Consider the following 20,964-nt stretch of genomic DNA (forward strand, 5'->3'; position numbering starts at 1 on the left):
CCATGATGCGACCGCAGACCCGCATTCGGAGGGTTAATCTTCCTATTTTTATAACCCGACCCCATTTTAACATATAGTCTTTGGGGCTTCATTTGGGGTCATTTTTCCACTGATTTTAGAGAGAGTTGAGAGAATTTTAGAGAGAGAAGGAGGAACCCAACATTCAATCATCCAATGTTGCATCAATCTTCAAGAATCAAAGAACCCAATCACAAGTTCTTCATCTAAGAGGTAAGATTCTATATATTAGGCTTTAATTTCGAGTTTGGGTATAAGATGGGGTATTGAGGTATGATTCTTGGGTGTAATACTATTATGTATACATGCATGTACAAAGTAGGCTTGTGGAAAGATTGTTGGACATAAATAAGTAAAGATTGGGTTGGGGAATGAAGGAAACCTTGTAAAAGAGATTTGAAATCAAGATGCTCAACTAGTATTTGATAAAATGCTCAAATGAGCTGAAACCATGAATACCTTCCTAATTTGTGTTCAGTTTTGCTATGTCTCAAAGTAGATTGGGATTGCTAGAATTTCCGGAACGTCGTAGTAACTTAAGGAAAGCTTAAACAAGGTATGTATGGCTAAAACCCCGTCTTTTAAGAAATTGAGCTCCGTTGGTGCTTGTGTAAATGCGGTATGATTAAAGTTTGGGTTCTTGTATTGATTGTTATTCCACATGAATTGGTGTTGCAACCTTATATCCGTGAAAGATGTGTCCCAATGTGATCAATATGCTATTCTTGATAACTTGAAAAGGTGCAAGGAATGTGAATCGTGTATTGAAATGCTTAGACAATAAATTGAGATTGGAGAGTGTGAAGTATATGCTAAATTGCCTAGATTTCAAGTCAAGTTTAAATTGTGATTATTGTGCCGAATCATGAGAATTTCTCTCTATGCTTATAACTAGAATTTCTCTTGTGTATGCCCATTATCTTAAATTGTAAGTTTGTTGTTGAAAGTGAAAGTGATGTGGAATGTGAGTTGTGAAATATGGCCTAGTGCCAAGTATGATGTGATAATTGTGGCCCTAAGTGCCTATGAAATGGTTTATGGGAAACAAAGGTTGATATGAGATGAGTGATGGAAAATTGGAAACGCCTCGGTAAGGCGGCCTAGCCGATCGAGCCGTGATCGGATGCCATCATATATATACGTGGTGGCAATGTATTGATGAGTGAAACTGGAAGGTATGAATAAAGTCATGGTAACGTCTCCGGGAGACGGCCTAGCCGATCGGACTCCGCTCAAGGAAGCGGTGGTAATGTGGATAATAATGCAACAATATGGAATGCCCCAAACTAAAGTTATGGAAATTGTGTGAAAGCTATGTGATCCCTTATTTGTATTTGATGATGTAGTGATTGTTTAAAGCTTTGGTTGAATACTTATGATTTCTTTGTTCTTGTATGATAGTTCTTTCTCTTGAAATGGTGTTTAAGATTTCTTTGTTCTTTTATGATAGTTCTTTCTACTGAGATGGTGTTTAGTTATACATACTAGTGCTATTCGATGGCACTAACGTCCCTTTTTCCAGGGGCTCTACGTCATTAAATGGATGTAGGTGTTTCTATAGCAGGCAGTGTTGATCGCAGCTAGTGCCGCATCATCCTTTCAGCTGACTTGGTGAGCCCCATTTCGTTTCGGGGTCCTATTTCATCTGTTTATCATGTACTTTGTATTTGAGGTATAGCCGGAGCCTTGTTACCGGCATTTCCATATTACATTACGCTTCAGTTGTGTTTAGAGGCTCCGTAGACAGGTTGTGGGTAGTGTCAGGTATTGGAATTAATTAGAAATAATGATGTTTGGAAAAGATGTATAAAACTTGTATATCTTCAAATTATGAACGAAGTTGCTAATGGAAGTGAAATGGAAATCCTGAAAGACTTGTTTATAGAATTTTATTAATCATGTATATTTCCTCTTTATTCAAAGATTGGGTAGTAAGTATGAAACCTGTCAGGCTTGCTCAGTCGGGTTTACTCGGTTGAGCGCCGGTCGTGCTCCTCGAATTTTGGGGCGTGACAAACTTGGTATTAGAGCCTAAGGTTTTAAAGTCTCCTAGGATGTCTCGGAGCCGTGTCTAGTAGAGTCCTTCTTATCGGTGTGTAGTCGACCACATCTATAAGTTGGAGGCTATTCGGACATTTAGGAATTTCACACTTCTTTGATACTCCAAGATCGTGCAGTAGAGCTCAAGATAGGGAGCTAATTTCCATTCTATGTCTTAATCTTAAGATGAGTAATTCATGATTTTGGAAGCAGTATGGAGGGAATGCCCCCACCAATGAATATGAGGGAGATTGCCCAAGCGTTTGTTAGGAGAATGTATGGAGCCATAGAGGGATTGGTAGAACTTCTAGCTAAGGGGAGTACCCTTGTTCCTATTAATGTCTCTGCACCACCAGATCATGTAGTATATCAGTATGTTACCTACGTACGTTAGGGATGTTAAGTCGAGGAGTATTGATTAAGCTATTGTCCTACCAACCTAAAGTCATTAAGTGAGTCAAATCAAAATTTCTACTCATTGTATATGTACATCCATGTTGAAGAATTCTCATAAACATGGTCTTAATAAGATGTGAGTCACAAAGACTTGTGTGTATCTACTCCTTGAAGGAGCCGTATTGTTTGTGAATCCACTCTATTACAAATTCTCTTATTTACATCCTCTTATGGAATTAAGTTCTATAAATACGTCCTTGAATGGAGTTATAACTCTAGGATTAATACTTCCCACTTTCTTTTCCTAAATTCTTAACGAGGGACTATGCCTGATGAATTTCTTACAGAATATTTTATTGAAATGGACAACATCTGCCCACTTGTGCCTATGCATGCACCGTCGTAAAGTTTACCTATGTGGTGTGAGTTCCATGTAAAGCACCCCAGTGTTGCTATCCTTCTCGAGTCACTCTTTTACTGAGTTGTGTATATGGCTTATATGGTTTGAACAGTCAATCTACTCTCTTGCAAATATCATCATGAAAGCTTTTCACTGTCTAGTAACATGAGAGCATATCCCGCCTATTATCATATGTGTACATGTCAAATGAAGGGGTCTCTTGTCTGTATAGAATTTCTGAGATATTTGAGATTTTTACGAATCTGCCACAGGAAGATCTTTTGTTTTCCCATCTCAGTATGACTTTCATGTCCACTAAGATCATTCCTTAGTAAGAAGCTCACTTTGTTCCTAGTATTGTGATTGCCCGTAACGTGGTTGTGTATTGCAGTCTAGTAGTTGATATAGCAGAAGCATGTTCAGCTCATGTCAAATGTTTATTTTCTCTTTACACCTCCACAACATGTGATAATTGTGTTCCTTAGTTAGTGAATTCATTCTGCTAGTTTCCCCACACTTGTTCAATAACCGTGAGAGAACATATCCTTCTATGTGTCATTGTAACACTTTCTTTCTCGTAAGGACCCTTACTAGGCTCTCCGTCAAGAGCAAGCGCGCCTTTGGGGGTTATCATAGTACAACGCCTGTTTCTCCTGTTTTCTGTCTTTCATTAGCATCTGGGTTTTTCTCAAGTCAAAATCCATGGAGAACTCATTATGAACATCTGCAAACCTTCCATGGTTATTTTATACTATCTCATTAGGTTCCCACCTCACTTCAAGTTCATCAAGGGTTGATAGCATGTCGCAATAGCTGAGATTGAATGATCTCCTTTCAACATTGGATTATCTACACATGTGCTAGTCCAACGATCTGCTTATCAGTCTAACTCTCGCCTTTTAGTTTTGGGTTGACCAAGGAGCAATACACCTAGTAACACATTCATATGTCAAAGCCTTTCTCCTAGTCAAGCCTATAGCATCTCCCAATGGGGCTCGTAATAGCTGGATGAGTAGAAGTGTGTTGTAGTGCTTCATTATGAAGTTGAGTTGCTAAACATAATTGTATTTTGAATTCTGGAGCTATACATCACGTGACTACATACAGAGATCTTCTTTCAAAAATGTAGCTTCTCGTAATCGCTTTATATTACCACCATTCCTAGTGGTTACAATGTAAAGGTTACTTCCATAAGGCTCTCTCACTTTCTTTTCATTTGTCTAGCATCATGTGTCGTTTACCTGTAATCTTCAATGCAATATTATCTCAACGTCTCGACTAGTTATCCAACCATATGATCTGATTTAATTAACCACACTTTTATGTACTCTACAAGCGCCCTGAGAGTGGGCAAATTTCCCCTTTTCTAAAGACTTCTAATATCTTCGACTCTGTTTAAGCTTGTCGATTCCAAGCGGTACTCTTAGTTGTGCTGCCTTACTATCTATTTTCATCTGGTAACTCTCCTCGTGAATCTAATTTTATGCCTTATGGCATCAAAGGTCGGGGTATGTTCCTTTTGTTAGGATAAAAAGATATTGCTCACACTCCTTATGAGATGTTCTCCAAAACAATCATCTACCTGTTCTACTTGTCCAAGTGACTAGATTAGGTCACTTTTCCCCGATAAATGCATTAAGACGTCTCATTCTTTCAAACTTATCCATATGGGCACTTTGAGGCCTTGTTTTATACCAACTCGTAATGGTTTTAAGTACATTCTCGCCATTGTTAATAATTTTCTAGGGTTACTTGGGCTTGTCTCATGGGTTCCAAAAGTAATGATTTCCCCTAAGTTCACGCTTATATTCCCGTGATTTCAAACCAAAGTGCGTCCCCTTCTCAAAAAGTCTTAAATGGGTCGGATTGGATGGGTTACGTGGCTTCCGCTCGCTCGACGTCTAGAATAATTGACCATATCATTGTCATGTGATGGAAGTTTTGCTACGCTTGGTATTCCACCTCCTTGGGTGGATAGGAGTGTCATTTGTCTTTCTCCTCGGAGCATCATGTTAACCATTAGAACACCTCTAACCAATACATGATTTCGTCCCAACATTTAGATGTTCTAGCTATGTGGTTTTACTCGTGAAAGGTTGAGATTAGATGCCTTCAGATTTTTGCACATATCATGAGCATATTGATTTGGAAGACATGTTGTCGTATCTTTAGTTCTCTCATATAGGGTCAATTGTCAGGGAGGGTTAATATGTTTGAATTATGATAATCTCATAAGTGTTTAACTTCATTTTCATCCTCATGGGCTTATGGCATAGATTCCTAGTGTCAGCTAACGTCAGGAGTGTAATTCAACTTTATGTATTTTGAATCCCATATCGTATTCAAGGTTCCAGAGTATTCTCATTTATGATAAATTGATTTTCCCTACACTCTAGGAGACGACTGGGTCATGTACTTGAATATTCCTCCTTAATGATTCCTATTGCCAATGTACTACTTACCCCTATGCCTCATGTGTCTAATAATTGATGTCGTCACAGTGATTAACCATGTCAGCATCGTTAGTTGTAATTTTCATGTCCCTTATCATATAACCTCAGAAAGTACTCTGCTCAGCGCATTAATGAATTCTTGGATAACTCCAACCCAATCTTGAACTTTGTGTTCCTCATTGCATTAAATTTATTAGGTATTGAAGGTCCAAACATGTCAAATGGGGATCATCCCCGTGTGATCACATATATTCAATAGGTAGTTTTATGGCCATTTTATGATAGTACATCTTAGAGTAATCGTCGAAGGTCATCAAAGGTTTAGCATGGGTGTTCGAGTAGAGATTTAGAATTCAGAAGGGTGAACCAGTTTTTCTCAAAATTTTCCCCTGAATATGTTATGTGAATTGATAGTGAAGGGTACATAAGTGCATTTCCCATTAGGTCGCACTAGGAGTATGATGTTTCCCCATTGTTGTTCTCCATGTATTTTGTGTATTCACATGCCTATGTCTAAGAAGGTAGGTGGAGATCATTTGTGTATCATCCTGGTGTAAATTATTGAAGGTGAATGTTGATGGATAGTTAGCTTATGCGAGGTGTCTAGCTGTCATCCTTGTTAGATAAGTTTAAGGGTTGGGATTACTTCCGTGAATGTGTTATGGAAAGCTTACGAGTTGAGGAGGTTACCTTGAAGGCCGAAAGTGTCGCGGAAGGAAAATATTTTCGCTTGATTGTATATCAATAAGCTTTGACTTGAAAGGTAGCTTATAGGTGATATGATCTAAAATGTGCAGTCCATGTTCAGGTGTCGTTATGATAATATAGTGCTTGTAATGCTGAGGTTCATGTTATTGATATATAAATTGTGGTGCTTTGTCGACTTGTGGATGTGTTTTTATGATGGTTTTGGTGGTTCTCTAGCAGGTGGATAGTCCTAGTTACAAAGGAGACTCTGCCAAAATTTCTGAACAAATTAGGAGTTAGTCAAAATTTAGGGACTTGAGGTAGGCGAGAAAAGAGATTTATTATATTAAGCGTTTAAGTCGGACTCTACTCCTCATTCGAGGATGAATGATCCTAGGGGCGGGGGGGGGGGGATGTAAGGCCCTAGAAAATTTTGCTAAGTAATCTAGGATTTTGTGATGCCACGTAGGCCAATTATAATATTTTATATGCTATTAACATGGTGGGGATCAATTGGATTTGGTTAATTAGGTGTATAAGCCTTATAATGTGTAATGTGTGGTCAAATGGGAGGCCTAAGTCCAAGTCAAATTGGAAATTTTCATAATAGGCTAAAATTCCAAATGAGTTCGCACAAGTCCCCACTTTGGACGACCACATCTATATGTATATACGGTTTTATGTGATGAGCAACCTAACAAAGAAAGGTCTTTGAGTCTAGTTTCCAACGCTTCAACCGTTTGTCATTTGGACATTCCTACACAAAGTTATGATCAAATTACCAAAGGCTGGAAAAATGTGATCTTGTGTCAGATATGCGATCGCAAAAACCATTATGCGGTCCGCATACTTGATTTGCGATAGCAAATCTTGTAGCAAACTGGACCAGTGTAGCCCAGTTTTGGGCACCGAGTTTTGCGACGCGTTTGCGGCCAGCATACCCATTCTGCGGTCCATGATGCGACCGCAGACCCGCATTCGGAGGGCTAATCTTCCTATTTTTATAACACGACCCCATTTTAATATATAGTCATTGGGGCTTCATTTGGAGTCATTTTTCCACTGATTTAGAGAGAGTTGAGAGCATTTTAGAGAGAGAAGGAGGAACCCAATATTCAATCATCCAATCTTGCATCAATCTTCAAGAATCAAAGAACCCAATCACAAGCTCTTCATCTAAGACGTAAGATTCTATATATTAGGCTTTAATTTCGAGTTTGGGGTATAAGATGGGGTATTGAGGTATGATTCTTGGGTGTAATACTATTATATATACATGCATGTACAAAGTAAGCTTGTGGAAAGATTGTTGGACATAAATAAGTAAAGATTGGGTTGGGGAATGAAGGAAACCTTGTAAAAGAGATTTGAAATCAAGATGCTCAACTAGTATTTGATAAAATGCTCAAATGAGCTGAAACCCTGAATACCTTCCTAATTTGTGTTCAATTTTGTTATGTCTCAAAGTAGATTGGGATTGCTAGAATTTTCGGAACGTCATAGTGACTTAAGGAAAGCTTAAACAAGGTATGTATGGCTAAAACCCCGTCTTTTTAGAAATTCAGCTCCGTTGGTGCTTGTGTAAATGCGGTAAGATTAAAGTTTGGGTTCTTGTATTGATTGTTATTCCACATGAATTGGTGCTGCAACCTTATATGCATAAAAGATGTGTCTCAATATGATCAATATGCTATTCTTGATAACTTGAAAAGGTGCAAGGAATGTGAATCGTGTATTGAAATGCTTAGACAATAAATTCAGATTGGAGAATCTGAAGTATATGCTAAATTGCCTAGATTTCAAGTCAAGTTTAAATTGTGATTATTGTGCCGAATCATGAGAATTCCTCTCTATACTTATAACTTGAATTTCTCTTGTGTATGCCCATTATCTTAAATTGTAAGTTTGTTGTTGAAAGTGAAAATGATGTGGAATGTGAGTAGTGAAATATGGCCTAGTGCCAAGTATGATGTGATAATTGTGGCCCTAAGTGCCTATGAAATGGTTTATGGGAAACAAAGGTTGATATGAGATGAGTGATGGAAAATTGGAAATGCCTCGGTAAGGCGGCCTAGCCGATCGGGACGTGATCGGACGCCATGATATATATATGTGGTGGCAATGTATTGATGAGTGAAACTGGAAGGTATGAATAAAGTCATGGTAATGTCTCCGGGAGACGGCCTAGCCGATCGGACCGTGATCGGACTCCGCTCAAGGAAGCGGTGGTAATGTGGATAATGATGCAACAATATGGAATGCCCCAAACTAAAGTTATGGATATTGTGTGAAAGCTATGTGATCCCTTATTTGTATTTGATGATGTAGTGATTGTTTAAAGCTTTGGTTGAATACTTATGATTTCTTTGTTCTTGTATGATAGTTCATTCTCTTGAAATGGTGTTTAAGATTTCTTTGTTCTTTTATGTTAGTTCTTTCTACTGAGATGGTGTTTAGTTATACATACTAGTGCTATTCGATGGCACTAACGTCCCTTTTGCCGGGGGCGCTACGTCTTTAAATGGATGAAGGTGTTTCTATAGCAGGCAGTGTTGGCCACAGCTAGTGCTGCATCATCCTTTCAGCTGACTTGGTGAGCCCCACTTCGTTTCGGGGTCCTATTTCATCTCTTTATCATGTACTTTGTATTTGAGGTATAGCCAGAGCCTTATTACCGGCATTTTCATATTACATTACTCTTCAGTTGTGTTTAGAGGCTCCGTAGACAGGTTGTGGGTAGTGTCAGGTATTTAAATTAAATAGAAATAATGATATTTGGAAAAGATGTATAAAACTTGTATATCTTCAAAATTATGAACGAAGTTGCTAATGGAAGTGAAATGGAAATCGTTAAAGACTTGTTTATAGAATTTGATTAATGATGTATATTTCCTCTTTATTCAAAGATTGGGTAGTATGTATGAAACCTGTCAGGCTTGCTCAGTCGGGTTTACTCGGTTGAGCGCCGGTCGCGCTCCTCGGATTTTGGGGCGTGACATTTTGTCAAAGGAAGGAGCATAGTGGAGAACATCTTATTAACTTAAGAGATCATAACTCACCTTAGATTAAGAGGGAACCCATCTAATGTGGTAATCAAATTGGACATGGCAAAGGCTTATGATAGAGTCTCATGGTTGTTTTTGACATAAGTTGCTGAGACAAATGGGATTTGGAGAGGTGTTCATTGACATGATCTTTAGATTAGTGTCCAACAATTGGTACTCAGTTCTTTTGAATGGGTAGGCCAATGGACTTTTCAAATCTTCAAGGGGAGTTAAGCAAGGAAATCCTCTCTCTCCTACATTGTTCATTCTAGCAGCTGAAGTGCTTGGGAGAGCCTTGGATGCCTTGTTTGACAATCCTGATTTCATAGGATTTGGTATGTCAAAGTGGAGTCAAAACATCAACTACTTATCTTATGCGGATGACACAATTTTGTTTTTTTCTTCTCACTATGGAGCATTTCAGCTTACCATGAATGTATTGGAGGAATATAAGGAAACTTCATGTCAGAAGAACAACAAAGAAAAATCTTCCTTTTATATGCATGAAGGTGTACCTGCAGATGAAGCTAACACAGTCCATTTTATTACTGAGTTTCAAAGACATCCCTTTCCATTCACATATTTGGGATGCCCTATATTTTACAACAGGAGGCAAAAACATTTCTACAAGGGCATCATCTTCAAAGTACAGAGGTTATCATCATGGAAGGGTATGTTACTATCAATTGGTGGTAGGGTAGTCTTGATTGCACATGTACTGGAGAGCATGCCAATTCATCTTTTGTCAGCTGTGAACCCACCAGCATATGTGATCAATCAATTACACAAGATGTTTGCTAGATTTTACTGGAGTAATTTAGGCAATGGAAGGGCTAGACATTGGGCTTCATGGGATAATTTATGTTTGCCTAAAAGTGAGGGAGGTCTTGGCTTTAGATCGTTTCGTGATATGTCTAAGGCATTATTTTCCAAGCTTTGGTGGAACTATAAAACAAAAGACACATTATGGTCTAATTTTACGAGAAACAAATACTACAAGAAGATCAATGAGGTGCTAGTTCCTTGGAGAAATGGATCCCATGTATGGAGGAAAAGGCTACAAATGAGAGACGAGGTGGAGCATCAATTGTGGTGGCAACTGAAGAATGGAAGCGTGATAATCGGCATAAAGTATGTATATTTTGATACATATCGCCTCGCATTTTGCTCTTGTTTTGATGATTTGAGATGTTTAATATGATGATTTGTGCTAAATTATGGTGTTTCTATGTGTAGGAATCATTCGGATGCAATTTGGGATGAAAGGGCACGAATTGGAGAGAAATTGGAGCAAAAAGGAAAAAAGTCAATTTTGAGGGCCATACCCAGCGTGGGGCGCTTGCTATGGCGCAGTTTCCAGTACTCAAATATTTTGAGCGCCAGGGTCAGCGCCCCACGCTGCCGTGGACACTCAAAACGTGAACATGTCCTATTTTGATCGGGACTCGGTTATTTCGACCCCAAGACGCCTCCAATTGATATAAAAGCCATCCTAAAACCTATTTTGAGGGAGGAGAACATTTTTAAGAGGAAAACACAAGCATAGAGCCGCCGTGGAGGCCGGAATTTATCGGGTTTCATCTTTTCTTCCACCAAACTTAGTAATTTTTATGTTTCTTTGTATGATTTGTTGTTTTGCTACCATGTCTATGTAGAGCTAAACTTCACGTTCTAGGGTTGTGGTTCTTTCATGACTATTGTTATTCAGATATTGATTTTGATTTCTTAGTTTATCATATTGGTTTATTTATTTAATCCTGCACTTAATTAATTGATTGCTTGATCACCAATTGAATACTATCTACGAATCTAGAGTTAAACTCGAAAGTGGGAATTCTAGATTGCATATAGGATTGAGTAGAGCAAGTTCTTGAACCTGGGCATCGGGGAACGGATTTGCTGTTAGGATAGACATATACCTAATTGCCTTGCTGGGTTGATTTACAGGAATTATAAGTGCATTCTTGTTAGTTCTAATTTCATAGACATATAGGCGTTAGGCTAGCTTGAATAGGCTAGTAAGAACTCGACAGATTCTTATGAGCAATATTAACCCTGTCAACCAATAAACCAGATAAATTAATTAGTCAATTCAATAGAAAAATACAATATGATTGTTAGATAGCCCATAACCCTAGATCGTTTTCATAATATTGATAACATAAAAATCTGCTCTTCTTCTGTTCAAAGTTCATTATTTGTTTTTATTTATTTTAATTAGTTTAGAATCAAATACTTCTAGGTTTAATTCTTGTATAGATAATTAGGATAGTCTAATTTAGTTAATAGTTAATCACAAGTCCTCGTGGGTTCAACATCCGACTTTTAGTCACTTTATTCTTGACGACCGCGTATACTTGCGTGTGCGTTTGGCCGCAACGAGTTTTGGCGCTGTTGCCGGGGGGACTTAGAAATTAGCTATTTTTCTATATTAGACATTTATTTTTTTATCTATTCATTTTTTTTAGTTTAGTTAGTATTTTTTTTATTTTATTTTAACATGGCATCTTGGAATGAAAATTATTCGAATGATGGTCATTCTTATTTTGATGATCCTTGTCCATATTGTGGAGGACCCCACTGGTGGAAAAATTATCAGAATATTTTCGGGAGCGAGTTGTGCACATAATCTCAATCCTTTGATTGGAATATTTGTAATATGTGTGGTGGTGAAGATGACATTGGGATAGTTGTCCTAATTATTTTTATCCTTCTCTGAGCCCTTATTATGATCTTTCTAATGATGTTTGTGAGTTTTATACGGGCAATGAAGTGCAGGATATGGAACCTGATGCATATATTAGGGATATCCTGAGGCAAGTAGCAGAGCAACCAGATGAATTAAAAAAAGATATGAAAAGAATGAGGGCAACAATCACAAGAATGAAGGTCAATATGGAAGAATTAAATGAAGAGAGCGAGCACCAGCAAGAGGAAACTTTCAAAGAAGAGGAGATTTTGAGCCAAACTTGGCTACTGGAACAAGCTAAAAGATTAGAAATATATGAGGCTCAACGTAAAAAAATTACAAATGGGATGAAAGACTTAATAGAAGGAAGAGCTGAACTGGGGCAAGGGATTGAAAATTTTGGCACTGTTATTCACGACTTGGGAGCTCAATTAATTGCAAAGGTTGATGCGTGTAATGCCCAACAAAAAAGTAATAAGTTGTGTGAAGTAGAAAATGAGCTTATACGCCACACTGAGGAGCTAAAAGTGGAGGGTCAATCATTCGAGCATATGTTTGTTGATGATGCCCATGTTGAGAACAACACTCTAGAGTCATGTGAGGAAGTAGATAATACAATATTCGAAGACTCTAGTGTGTGTACATATGAGGATGTAAATAGTAATACAATTTCAGAGTTGGGGCTTGTTGGTCCTCATTCTAATCATTTTTCGACATTGTGTTTGGATGGTGACATGTGAATCGAGTCATCTGAGCCTTTGGACGAGTCAACGGAAGAGGAAGAAGATGCCTATATTCTTGAATTTCTTGTGCCAAAAAGAAAAAATTACATTCCTCATCTAAAGGCTAAGAAGTGTAGAGTGAAAATTTTATTGCTTGGCCTGGTTATCTTTGTAGCCCCACCACTGGAGCATAGCCGCATACTGGATGCCATGTTAGGGGTACAATTCATAAGCTTGAGGTGGAGGAAAATGTGATTTACGTCGTGCCGCAACGTTAAATTAGGCGCTTGTTGGGAGGCGACCCAGCTTTACTGCTTTCTTTTATTTTTGATTTTTTTCTTATTGTATTATTTTTGTAGTGTTGTTTTATTTTGTAGGATTTTGAGCATAAGGAGCAAAGCCATAGGAAGTGTGCAAAAGTGAGCCATGTGGTTGGAACTAAGTGTGGGATGTCCGCACAAAGGATCATACCTGGGAGAAGTATGAGTATCCGTGAGCTGCTAATGCTTCGGCCTTTGGCCTACCAGGGAGTCTCTTTTACCCTCTTGTTATTTACAGTGTGCATTGAGGACATTGCACAATTTTAAGTGTGGGGTGAGGAGATTGTTTGGATAATTATTTTTGTGCTATCCTAGGTTAGTTGTAGTATTCTTTCTTAGTGTAGTAGATATTATGTATAGAAAAAAAAAATATTTGAAAAATAAAATGAGAATTGAAAAAAAAATCAGAAAAAGCTTGGACTTTTTCCGACGATGGATCTGTTGGACAATTTTCTTGAGGGATTAAAGTCTGATTAAAAATACCAAAAAGATTTTCTTTTTATTTTTTTTAGTTTTTAGGTAGTTAGGTAGTATCCCTTGGTTTTTCTTTCGACACCGGTTCTTTTCCAAGGGTGTAGCTCGAACCGGGTATTCTAGTTTAGTTTATTATTATTATTTTTTTTCTTTCTTAGGAGTAGGAAAAGGGAAAGTGAGGTGCTTTGAGATACCTATTGACATAGTTGGTGTTGGCAATTTAAGTTATGGCATGCGCTCTGTCTTTCTGCATATATGATTTAAATTATAATGCCTAAGTAAAGTAAGTAGCCTACTCTTCGATGCTTTCTTCTCAGTTGATTGACTTGTATGCTACCTAGTGCATTATTGCTTTAAAATTCTCAACTTGCTAGCTTGCTTGACTTGAGAGTTACACAGAACCGTCTTGAGTGAGTCAAGTTCTATGTGTGTGTAAGGATTGTTGATATTCTGTATTGGCCTGTGTAGTCTAGAACTTGCCCCATGTGTTAGTCAACGCGAAATCATTAAGTTATGCTAGTCGAGGAGATGATGTAGGCGTTTCTTGCTTGACCGTGAAGGTGCTTGTCACTTATAAATAAAATTTTCCCATTGCTAGCCTTTTGAGCCTATAGACCGTTTCCTTGGCACCCACATTACAAGCCGTACTCCTACTTTTTTCTTGATTTGAGAATGTTGAACCTTTACCTCTTAAGGCACTTAGTCGCTAAAAGAAGTAAGGGGAGAGATTTGGGAGTTACTTTCGAGTGGAACCATGGAAGGGCCCTTAAGGTGCACTAAGATTGTGAATAAAAGTCACTAGCTTAAGAACTTCAATGCATGGAGTGTGTGTAGAAAAAAAATGTGCAAGAAAAAGCAAATAAAAGTTCAAATAATGTGAAAAGATACACACCTCTTAATATTTTTTCATTCATGCTAGTGAATCCATGGAGGTGCTTAATTGACAAAAAGGGCTATGTTATATATGGTGTATGACAAGTGAATGGGCTGAGAAGAAATTGAGCTTGATTTTCGAGTGTAGTGTATTAAAGTGCTTAGGAGGGTTAGTCATTATTCCTAAATATATCCTACCCGTCCCTTAGCCTACATTACAACCTTAAAGTCCTAATTGATCCTAGATTTGGCTAGCTTAGATTAGTAGAGATGTACACTATGGGCAAGCTTATGGTACGACCACGGGATTCACATGAATTCTTTGTGAGAGTGAGTGAATTTTGTTCAATTGTGTGATGTCCTTGAATTATGTTCAACGACATATTTAAATGTGGACTTTGATAATCACTCTTTGGTTTGTGGTGAGGGCACTTGGTCTCATGATGGATTGGTGATGTTGTACACTTTTTTTTGTTAGGTGAGCGTGTAAGTTGAGGATACTTAGTGTAATGAGTCATCTCTTGAGGTAAGGTGGTTGTGGAGAGGTTGCTTGAGTTGGTTGAATAGTATTGTATATACTTGGGCTAATTTGAAAATGGGAAGAATGTGAAATTTGTGTGTTCATACTTAATTGCCGATATAGATCATAGTCCAAAGGTAGGGTGTTTGATTGAACTAATTGTGAAGTGCTCTTTCATAGTGATAAGTATGTTTTGGGGGATTGATTTAGTTCCATTGCTCGAGGACGAGCAAGAGTCTAAGTGTGGGGTGTTGATAATCGGCATAAAGTATGTATATTTTGATATATATCGCCTCGCATTTTGCTCTTGTTTCGATGATTTGAGATGTTTAATATGATAATTTGTGCTAAATTATGGTGTTTCTATGTGTAGGAATCATTCGGATGAAATTTGGAATGAAAGGGCACGAATTGGAGCAAAATCGGAGCAAAACGGCAAAAAGTCAATTTTAACCTATTTCAAGGGAGGAGGACGTTTTTAAGAGGAAAACACAAGCTTAGAGACGCTGCGGAGGCCGGAATTCATCGGGTTTCATCTTTTCTTCCACCAAACTTAGTAATTTTTATGCTTCTTTGTATGATTTGTTGTTTTGCTACCATGTCGATGTGGAGTTAAACTTCACGTTCTAGGGTTGTGGTTCTTTCATGACTACTGTTATTAGGATATTGATTTTGATTTCTTAGTTTATCATATTGGTTTTTTTATTTAATCCTGCACTTAATTATTTGATTGCTTGATCACCAATTGAATACTATCTACGAATCTAGAGTTGAACTCGAAAGTGGGAATTCTAGATTGCATATAGGATTGAGTAGAGCAAGTTCTTGAACCAGGGCATCGGGCAACGGATTTGCGGTTAGGATAGACATATACCTAATTGCCTTACTTGGTTGATTTATAGGAATTATAAATGCGTTCTTGTTAGTTCTAATTTCATAGACATGTAGGCGTTAGGCTTGCTTGAATAGGCGAGTAAGAACTCGACAGATTCTTATGAGCAATATTAACCCTATCAACCAATAAACCAGATAAATTAATTAGTCAATTCAATAGAAGAATACAATATTATTGTTAGATAGCCCATGACCCTAGATCGTTTTCATAATATTGATAACATAAAAATCTGCTCTTCCTCTGTTCAAAGTTCATTTTTTGTTTTTATTTATTTTAATTAGTTTATAATCAAATACTTCTAGGTTTAATTCTTGTATAGATAATTAGGATAGTCTAAATTAGTTAATAGTTAATCACAAGTCCTCGTGGGTTTGACATCCGACTTTTAGTCACTTTATTACTTGACGACCGCGACTGGAGTTGGAGCTCTTTACCATGCTTCAGGTCCAGATTATTGGTATGATGAATCTATAAAGTATGTGGAAGATGTGGTGGAGAATAGGACATGGAATGAAGTGTTATTGAGGGAGCTACTGCCTGAGGAGTTAGCTGACCATATCCTAGAGATGATCACACCAGCTTTAGATCACTCAATAAAGGATAAGCCATGGTGGAATTTAGAAACAAATGGTCAATTTACAGTGAAGTCTGCTTGGCAATACATAAGGAAGAAATAGAGGAGAGAAAGCTTTACAAGTTCTTTTGGGTAAAGGGACGTCCTTTCAAGATAAGTTTCTTCATGTGGAGGTTGTGGAAAGCAAAGCTGCCTTTAGATAATTGGTTCTTAAGGCTGGAGTACTACAGAACTTCAAGACGTTGGTGTTGTAGGAATCCTAAAGAAGAAACACTGCCTCATGCCTTCTTGACATCTCCAGCTGCCAGGTCTATGTGGAATTACTTTGGTGCACCTGTCGGGATCAAAACACAAGGAAAGCAACTGGTACAATTGATAAATGAATGGTGGAACAAATCTGGAAATACAGGTTTGAAGGCAGTATACCAAGCAATGCCAAGCTCGATTGTCTGGCACTTGTGGAAGAATAGGAATTTTGGAATGCATGGGAAAAATGTATCGATTAATAGGTTGATTTTCCAGATATCAACCTTCATCAAATGCTGCTGAAAGTAAGGAGACCAGACATCAAGGGTGTCACAGCAAACTGGCCAGACCTACCTAAGAAGCTAGCACATCATGTTCCTAAACAGAGGTATACTAAGGTGTTGTGGCAATTACCTCTTGTGGGTTGGATAAAATACAATACTGATGAGGCTTACAGAGGAGACAATAGAGGTGCTTCATATGGTTTCTGTATAAGGGATGAAATAGGAGACCTCATCTATGCCCAGGCAGATGCAGTAAAAGATGCAACAAACAATATAGCTGAGGCACAAGATATTCCAGATGCCCTGAGGTATATTACTCCAATGCAATTTCCTCCATGCATAATTGAAACTGATTCTTTTCTTATGAAGAATGTGCTGGATGAAATTTGGGAACCACCTTGGAGCATAGCAAATAAGGTTTATAAAATTAAAGCATTACTGTCTAGGGGTGTATTCAGTTAGTCCATGTACTGAGGGAAGGCAACAAGTTAGCTGATCATTTAGCTAACTTGACATTGGACCAACAACATATACAACAGGTGCATTCATTTTGGGAACTAGACATACAAGGGAGAAGGATACTAAACAATGACAAACTTCAAATACCCTATTTGAGGGTAAGAGTTGCCAAGTCAAATGCTAATTGATCAAGGTGCTAGATGATATGGAGAGTGCGGGGGAAATCATACTAGTGAAGAGTAGGAGAAAGTATCATGGAGAAAGAAGGCAAGAAATAGGGGATGGAGATCACATGACCATTCCAACTCAAATCCTTAGGGAGGAGAGAAGGAAGGATTTTTTCTCTAACATGTTTGTTAATTTTGCAGGTACTTTGGAGGGGGTGTGGCTCTATGTTTTGGACAAAACTATTAGGGTGGTATTAGTATCTTTGATAATCAATCCCTAGTGTAATCACTACATAGGTCATCCCAATTATTCTCTCAAAAATGCAAATTGAAGGCTGCTCACAAGCATATGCTTCAAGATAACGGAAATGTTACACTATGGAAGGTGAATCCCTTTGCATCTACTACTTCCTGAGGATCACACTAGGTAAAAATTGCATAGTTCTTCAAGCTACAAGGGCCAGTTTTACGCGCATCAATACTCTACTGCTCAGTTCAGGTATGGTTGCCCATGGGATTTTACGGCTTTGAGCGGTCTATTTCAGTGAGAATCGGAGGAGCCCCAGGCACATAGTTCATCTACTACACATAAGGAACTTATATATAATAGTTTTATTACCAGATTGTCCAGGTATGATCACGTATTTAGGAGACAGTCGCAACAAAGTTCCTGCATTGAACTGGACGAGTATCCTAGAATGCTTTGCGGGCAAATTTGGTAAGAAGCATGCATTGTCAAATTAAATACCAGTTATACACATCACATGACGTCTCCGGATGACCAAGACATCAAGTGCAATTACCCAACTTCAAACGCAAAGGAAGCCGTCCTTTAAAAGGGGTGTTGCACGTTGAAATCATTTAAATTGCTTCAAAGTTTATGGCTATTAGTTTCTTTTGTACTATCAAAGGATTGTTTTACACAAGACTTCGATAATAGGTTTCATGTACTTTCATTTTTTACGCACATACATTTTGTGAGACCTCCATACTCATGTGGTTTTATTTTTGATTATCCTAATAAAAAACACCACTAGGCTACCAGCCTAGTGGTATATTAGTGGGAAAAAAATGTATGACTAAAAGGCAACGCTGTGCTTGGTACTGTGGATAATTGATGCTATCATTGCATTCATAGGGCTAGTTTTTATTCATGAAAATTACTACACAAGAAGATTGCTTTACCATTTCTCAATTAGCTCAAAATGTACTTCCATAGTTGAGTATCCAATGTTCAACTCTGGTATTAGGGACTATGTAATTCACATATGTTATGTCTCTGCAAGTTGTAAGACTCTACATTACTTTGCTTTGTTTTTGCTTTAGATATATATATATAAAAAAACTAGCCCTAGGCACTTGCCTAGTGGATTGCTAAAAAAAACGCTGTGTGAACCTCCATCCCATAGTGTTAAACTTATTACGTATAATAGAAAATGAATCTACAGATATATGATAAAAGTTTCGAAATAATTTTATTTGTTAGTCATCACACTGTAATTTCTTGAAGTGAGGATGTTCACCGAGTGCTCATTTAGAAATTAGCAGCAGACAAACTACCTTCGTTTCTTTTTCAGTAACTGGACCTTCAGTCTTGGTATATGAAACTCATTTGACTACAAGCAGAAGTGTAACCCCCATCAATGACCAGATTGTGCCCAGTTATAAAACCAGATTCATCACTGGCAAGAAACAACACAGCTTGTGCAACATCTTCCAATCTTCCACCTCTCCCATGCAGAAGACTCCCTCTTTCCCCCACTATTGAGCTTACTTCATCAGGCCTAAGCTCCATATTACCAAGAAACTTCCGATATTCATTCACAAGCATCTCGGAAGGGACACCATGAGGAGAAATACAGTTCACTCGAATCCCGTAAACCCCCAACTCACACGCTGTGCTTCGGGCAAGCCCTAGGATTGCCTCTTTTGACATTGTGTAGGAATGAGATGCTAGGCCTCCCATGATAGCAGCCGAGCTTGATGAGCATATGATTGTGCCTCCATGCTTGCCTGTAAAGGATTTATATCCAGTCAAAATGAGCCTAGCTCTATATATATATATAAACACACACACACTGTACTCGCTCTAGATCCGTACGACTCTACTTGCCTGCTATCATTGTCCGTGCAGCATGCTTGACCCCATGCACGACCCCGTTCAGATTTATAGCAAGAAGTGTCATCATCTTATCCATTTTGATGTTGGTAATGCTCCCTCCAAACCCTGCAATTCCAGCATTGTTGAACATGATGTCCAATCTGCCTTTCCATTCCACTGCTTGTTTCACAGCTGATTCCACTTCTTCTTCTTTAGAGACATCACAGTGCACATAGCGACCTTCAATAGAATCAGCTAGACTTGCACCTACTTCATCCAGTATATCTGCAATCACAACATGAGCTCCATTTTCAGCAAAAACTCTTGCAGTTGCTGCTCCTATTCCTCTTGCACCACCCGTTATAACTGCAACTTTTCCCCTCAACCTGACAAGATTAACAAAACAGTTTAACTTCTTTGTACTCACGGAATCAAAATATGTAACATAATTATACCGTGGCCGTATATAGCTTAAAAGCTAACTCAAAGCTAACCAGGGTTCTGAGCTTATATTCAACTAACCTCTTTGGGGATAACAACGATACCTCTGTTTCACCATTGTCATCCATATTCATGACAGCAATTTAATTTGTCAAAGATACAATGTATAAATAGGAAATGCATGTAAAATCCCAATGAAAAGAGTCAACAAATCTGAGAATGCCTTAATTAGAATAAATAGGTATGTCACATACTTCTCGTTTTATAACTACTTCCTACCTAGAGGATATTATACATAAGGGAAAAATGCATTTCTGTCCTAGCGCAAAAAGTTAGTGTTAAGGGATAATTAATATCCTCTAATATTTTGTTATTGAGAAATAGGCACGTAAGAGTGAGAAATGGGCATTAATATAGTGTTTTTAAAAATTCGAATAACCCTTAACAGAGTATAAAATCATTTGATTGGGTTAATTTGTTTATGTATTATCATATAAAAGTGTTTGTTGCGAAGTTAATTCTATGATTTGTAAAATTACTGTCCTTTTGTTTGTTTGTTGACCTCGTACGGAGCACTTTAGAATGAGATCTTTTGCGAAGGCCTTGTGACTAGCAAATAGTGAAAAATTATTTATACATTGGTTGGAGCAAGTAATTTGTAAAAGTAGTAAGAAAAATATAGCAAAAATGACTTGCACAACGCACAAAGATTTTTTTTTTTTTTTTTCTATTAGCAGTCATAAAGAAAAGATTTTGTAAACTACTTACAAAGTTATTTGATAATTTAAGACAAACATAACTGTAGTATTTAATCCATAAATACTAGTTAGGAGACTTACATATTTTTCCTCGCGAAAGCAGATTATATGTTTCAACCACGACCTGAATTACCTAGGAATTATTACAAAGTGAAAAGTTCCTTCGTTTCCACTACCTAGGTATTCCCCCAGAGATGCAAAGAGTTTTCTTCATAAACCTAGTCATCGTCATATATATATATATATATATATATATATATATATATATATATATATATATATATATATATATATNGGAAATACAACTGTACAAAGACGGGACTGAGCATCGTCATATATATATATATATATATATATATATATATATATATATATATATATATATATATATATATATATATAT

The 20,964-nt window shown here is 37.6% G+C and overlaps 1 protein-coding gene across 1 annotated transcript; it reads right to left on the reverse strand.

The window, feature by feature from the left end:
* Positions 1-18,849: 18,849 nt before the first annotated feature.
* Positions 18,850-19,931, reverse strand: LOC109210513 (short-chain dehydrogenase reductase ATA1). Its single transcript, XM_019373934.1, has 3 exons — positions 19,885-19,931; positions 19,375-19,748; positions 18,850-19,274 (listed from the first exon to the last, which is right to left on the reverse strand). The coding sequence occupies exons 1-3, from the start codon at positions 19,929-19,931 to the stop codon at positions 18,850-18,852; spliced, it is 846 nt and encodes a 281-aa protein (XP_019229479.1).
* Positions 19,932-20,964: the final 1,033 nt, after the last annotated feature.

Source organism: Nicotiana attenuata, unplaced genomic scaffold, assembly GCF_001879085.1.
Source record: "Nicotiana attenuata strain UT unplaced genomic scaffold, NIATTr2, whole genome shotgun sequence".
Taxonomy (NCBI): Eukaryota; Viridiplantae; Streptophyta; class Magnoliopsida; order Solanales; family Solanaceae; genus Nicotiana; species Nicotiana attenuata.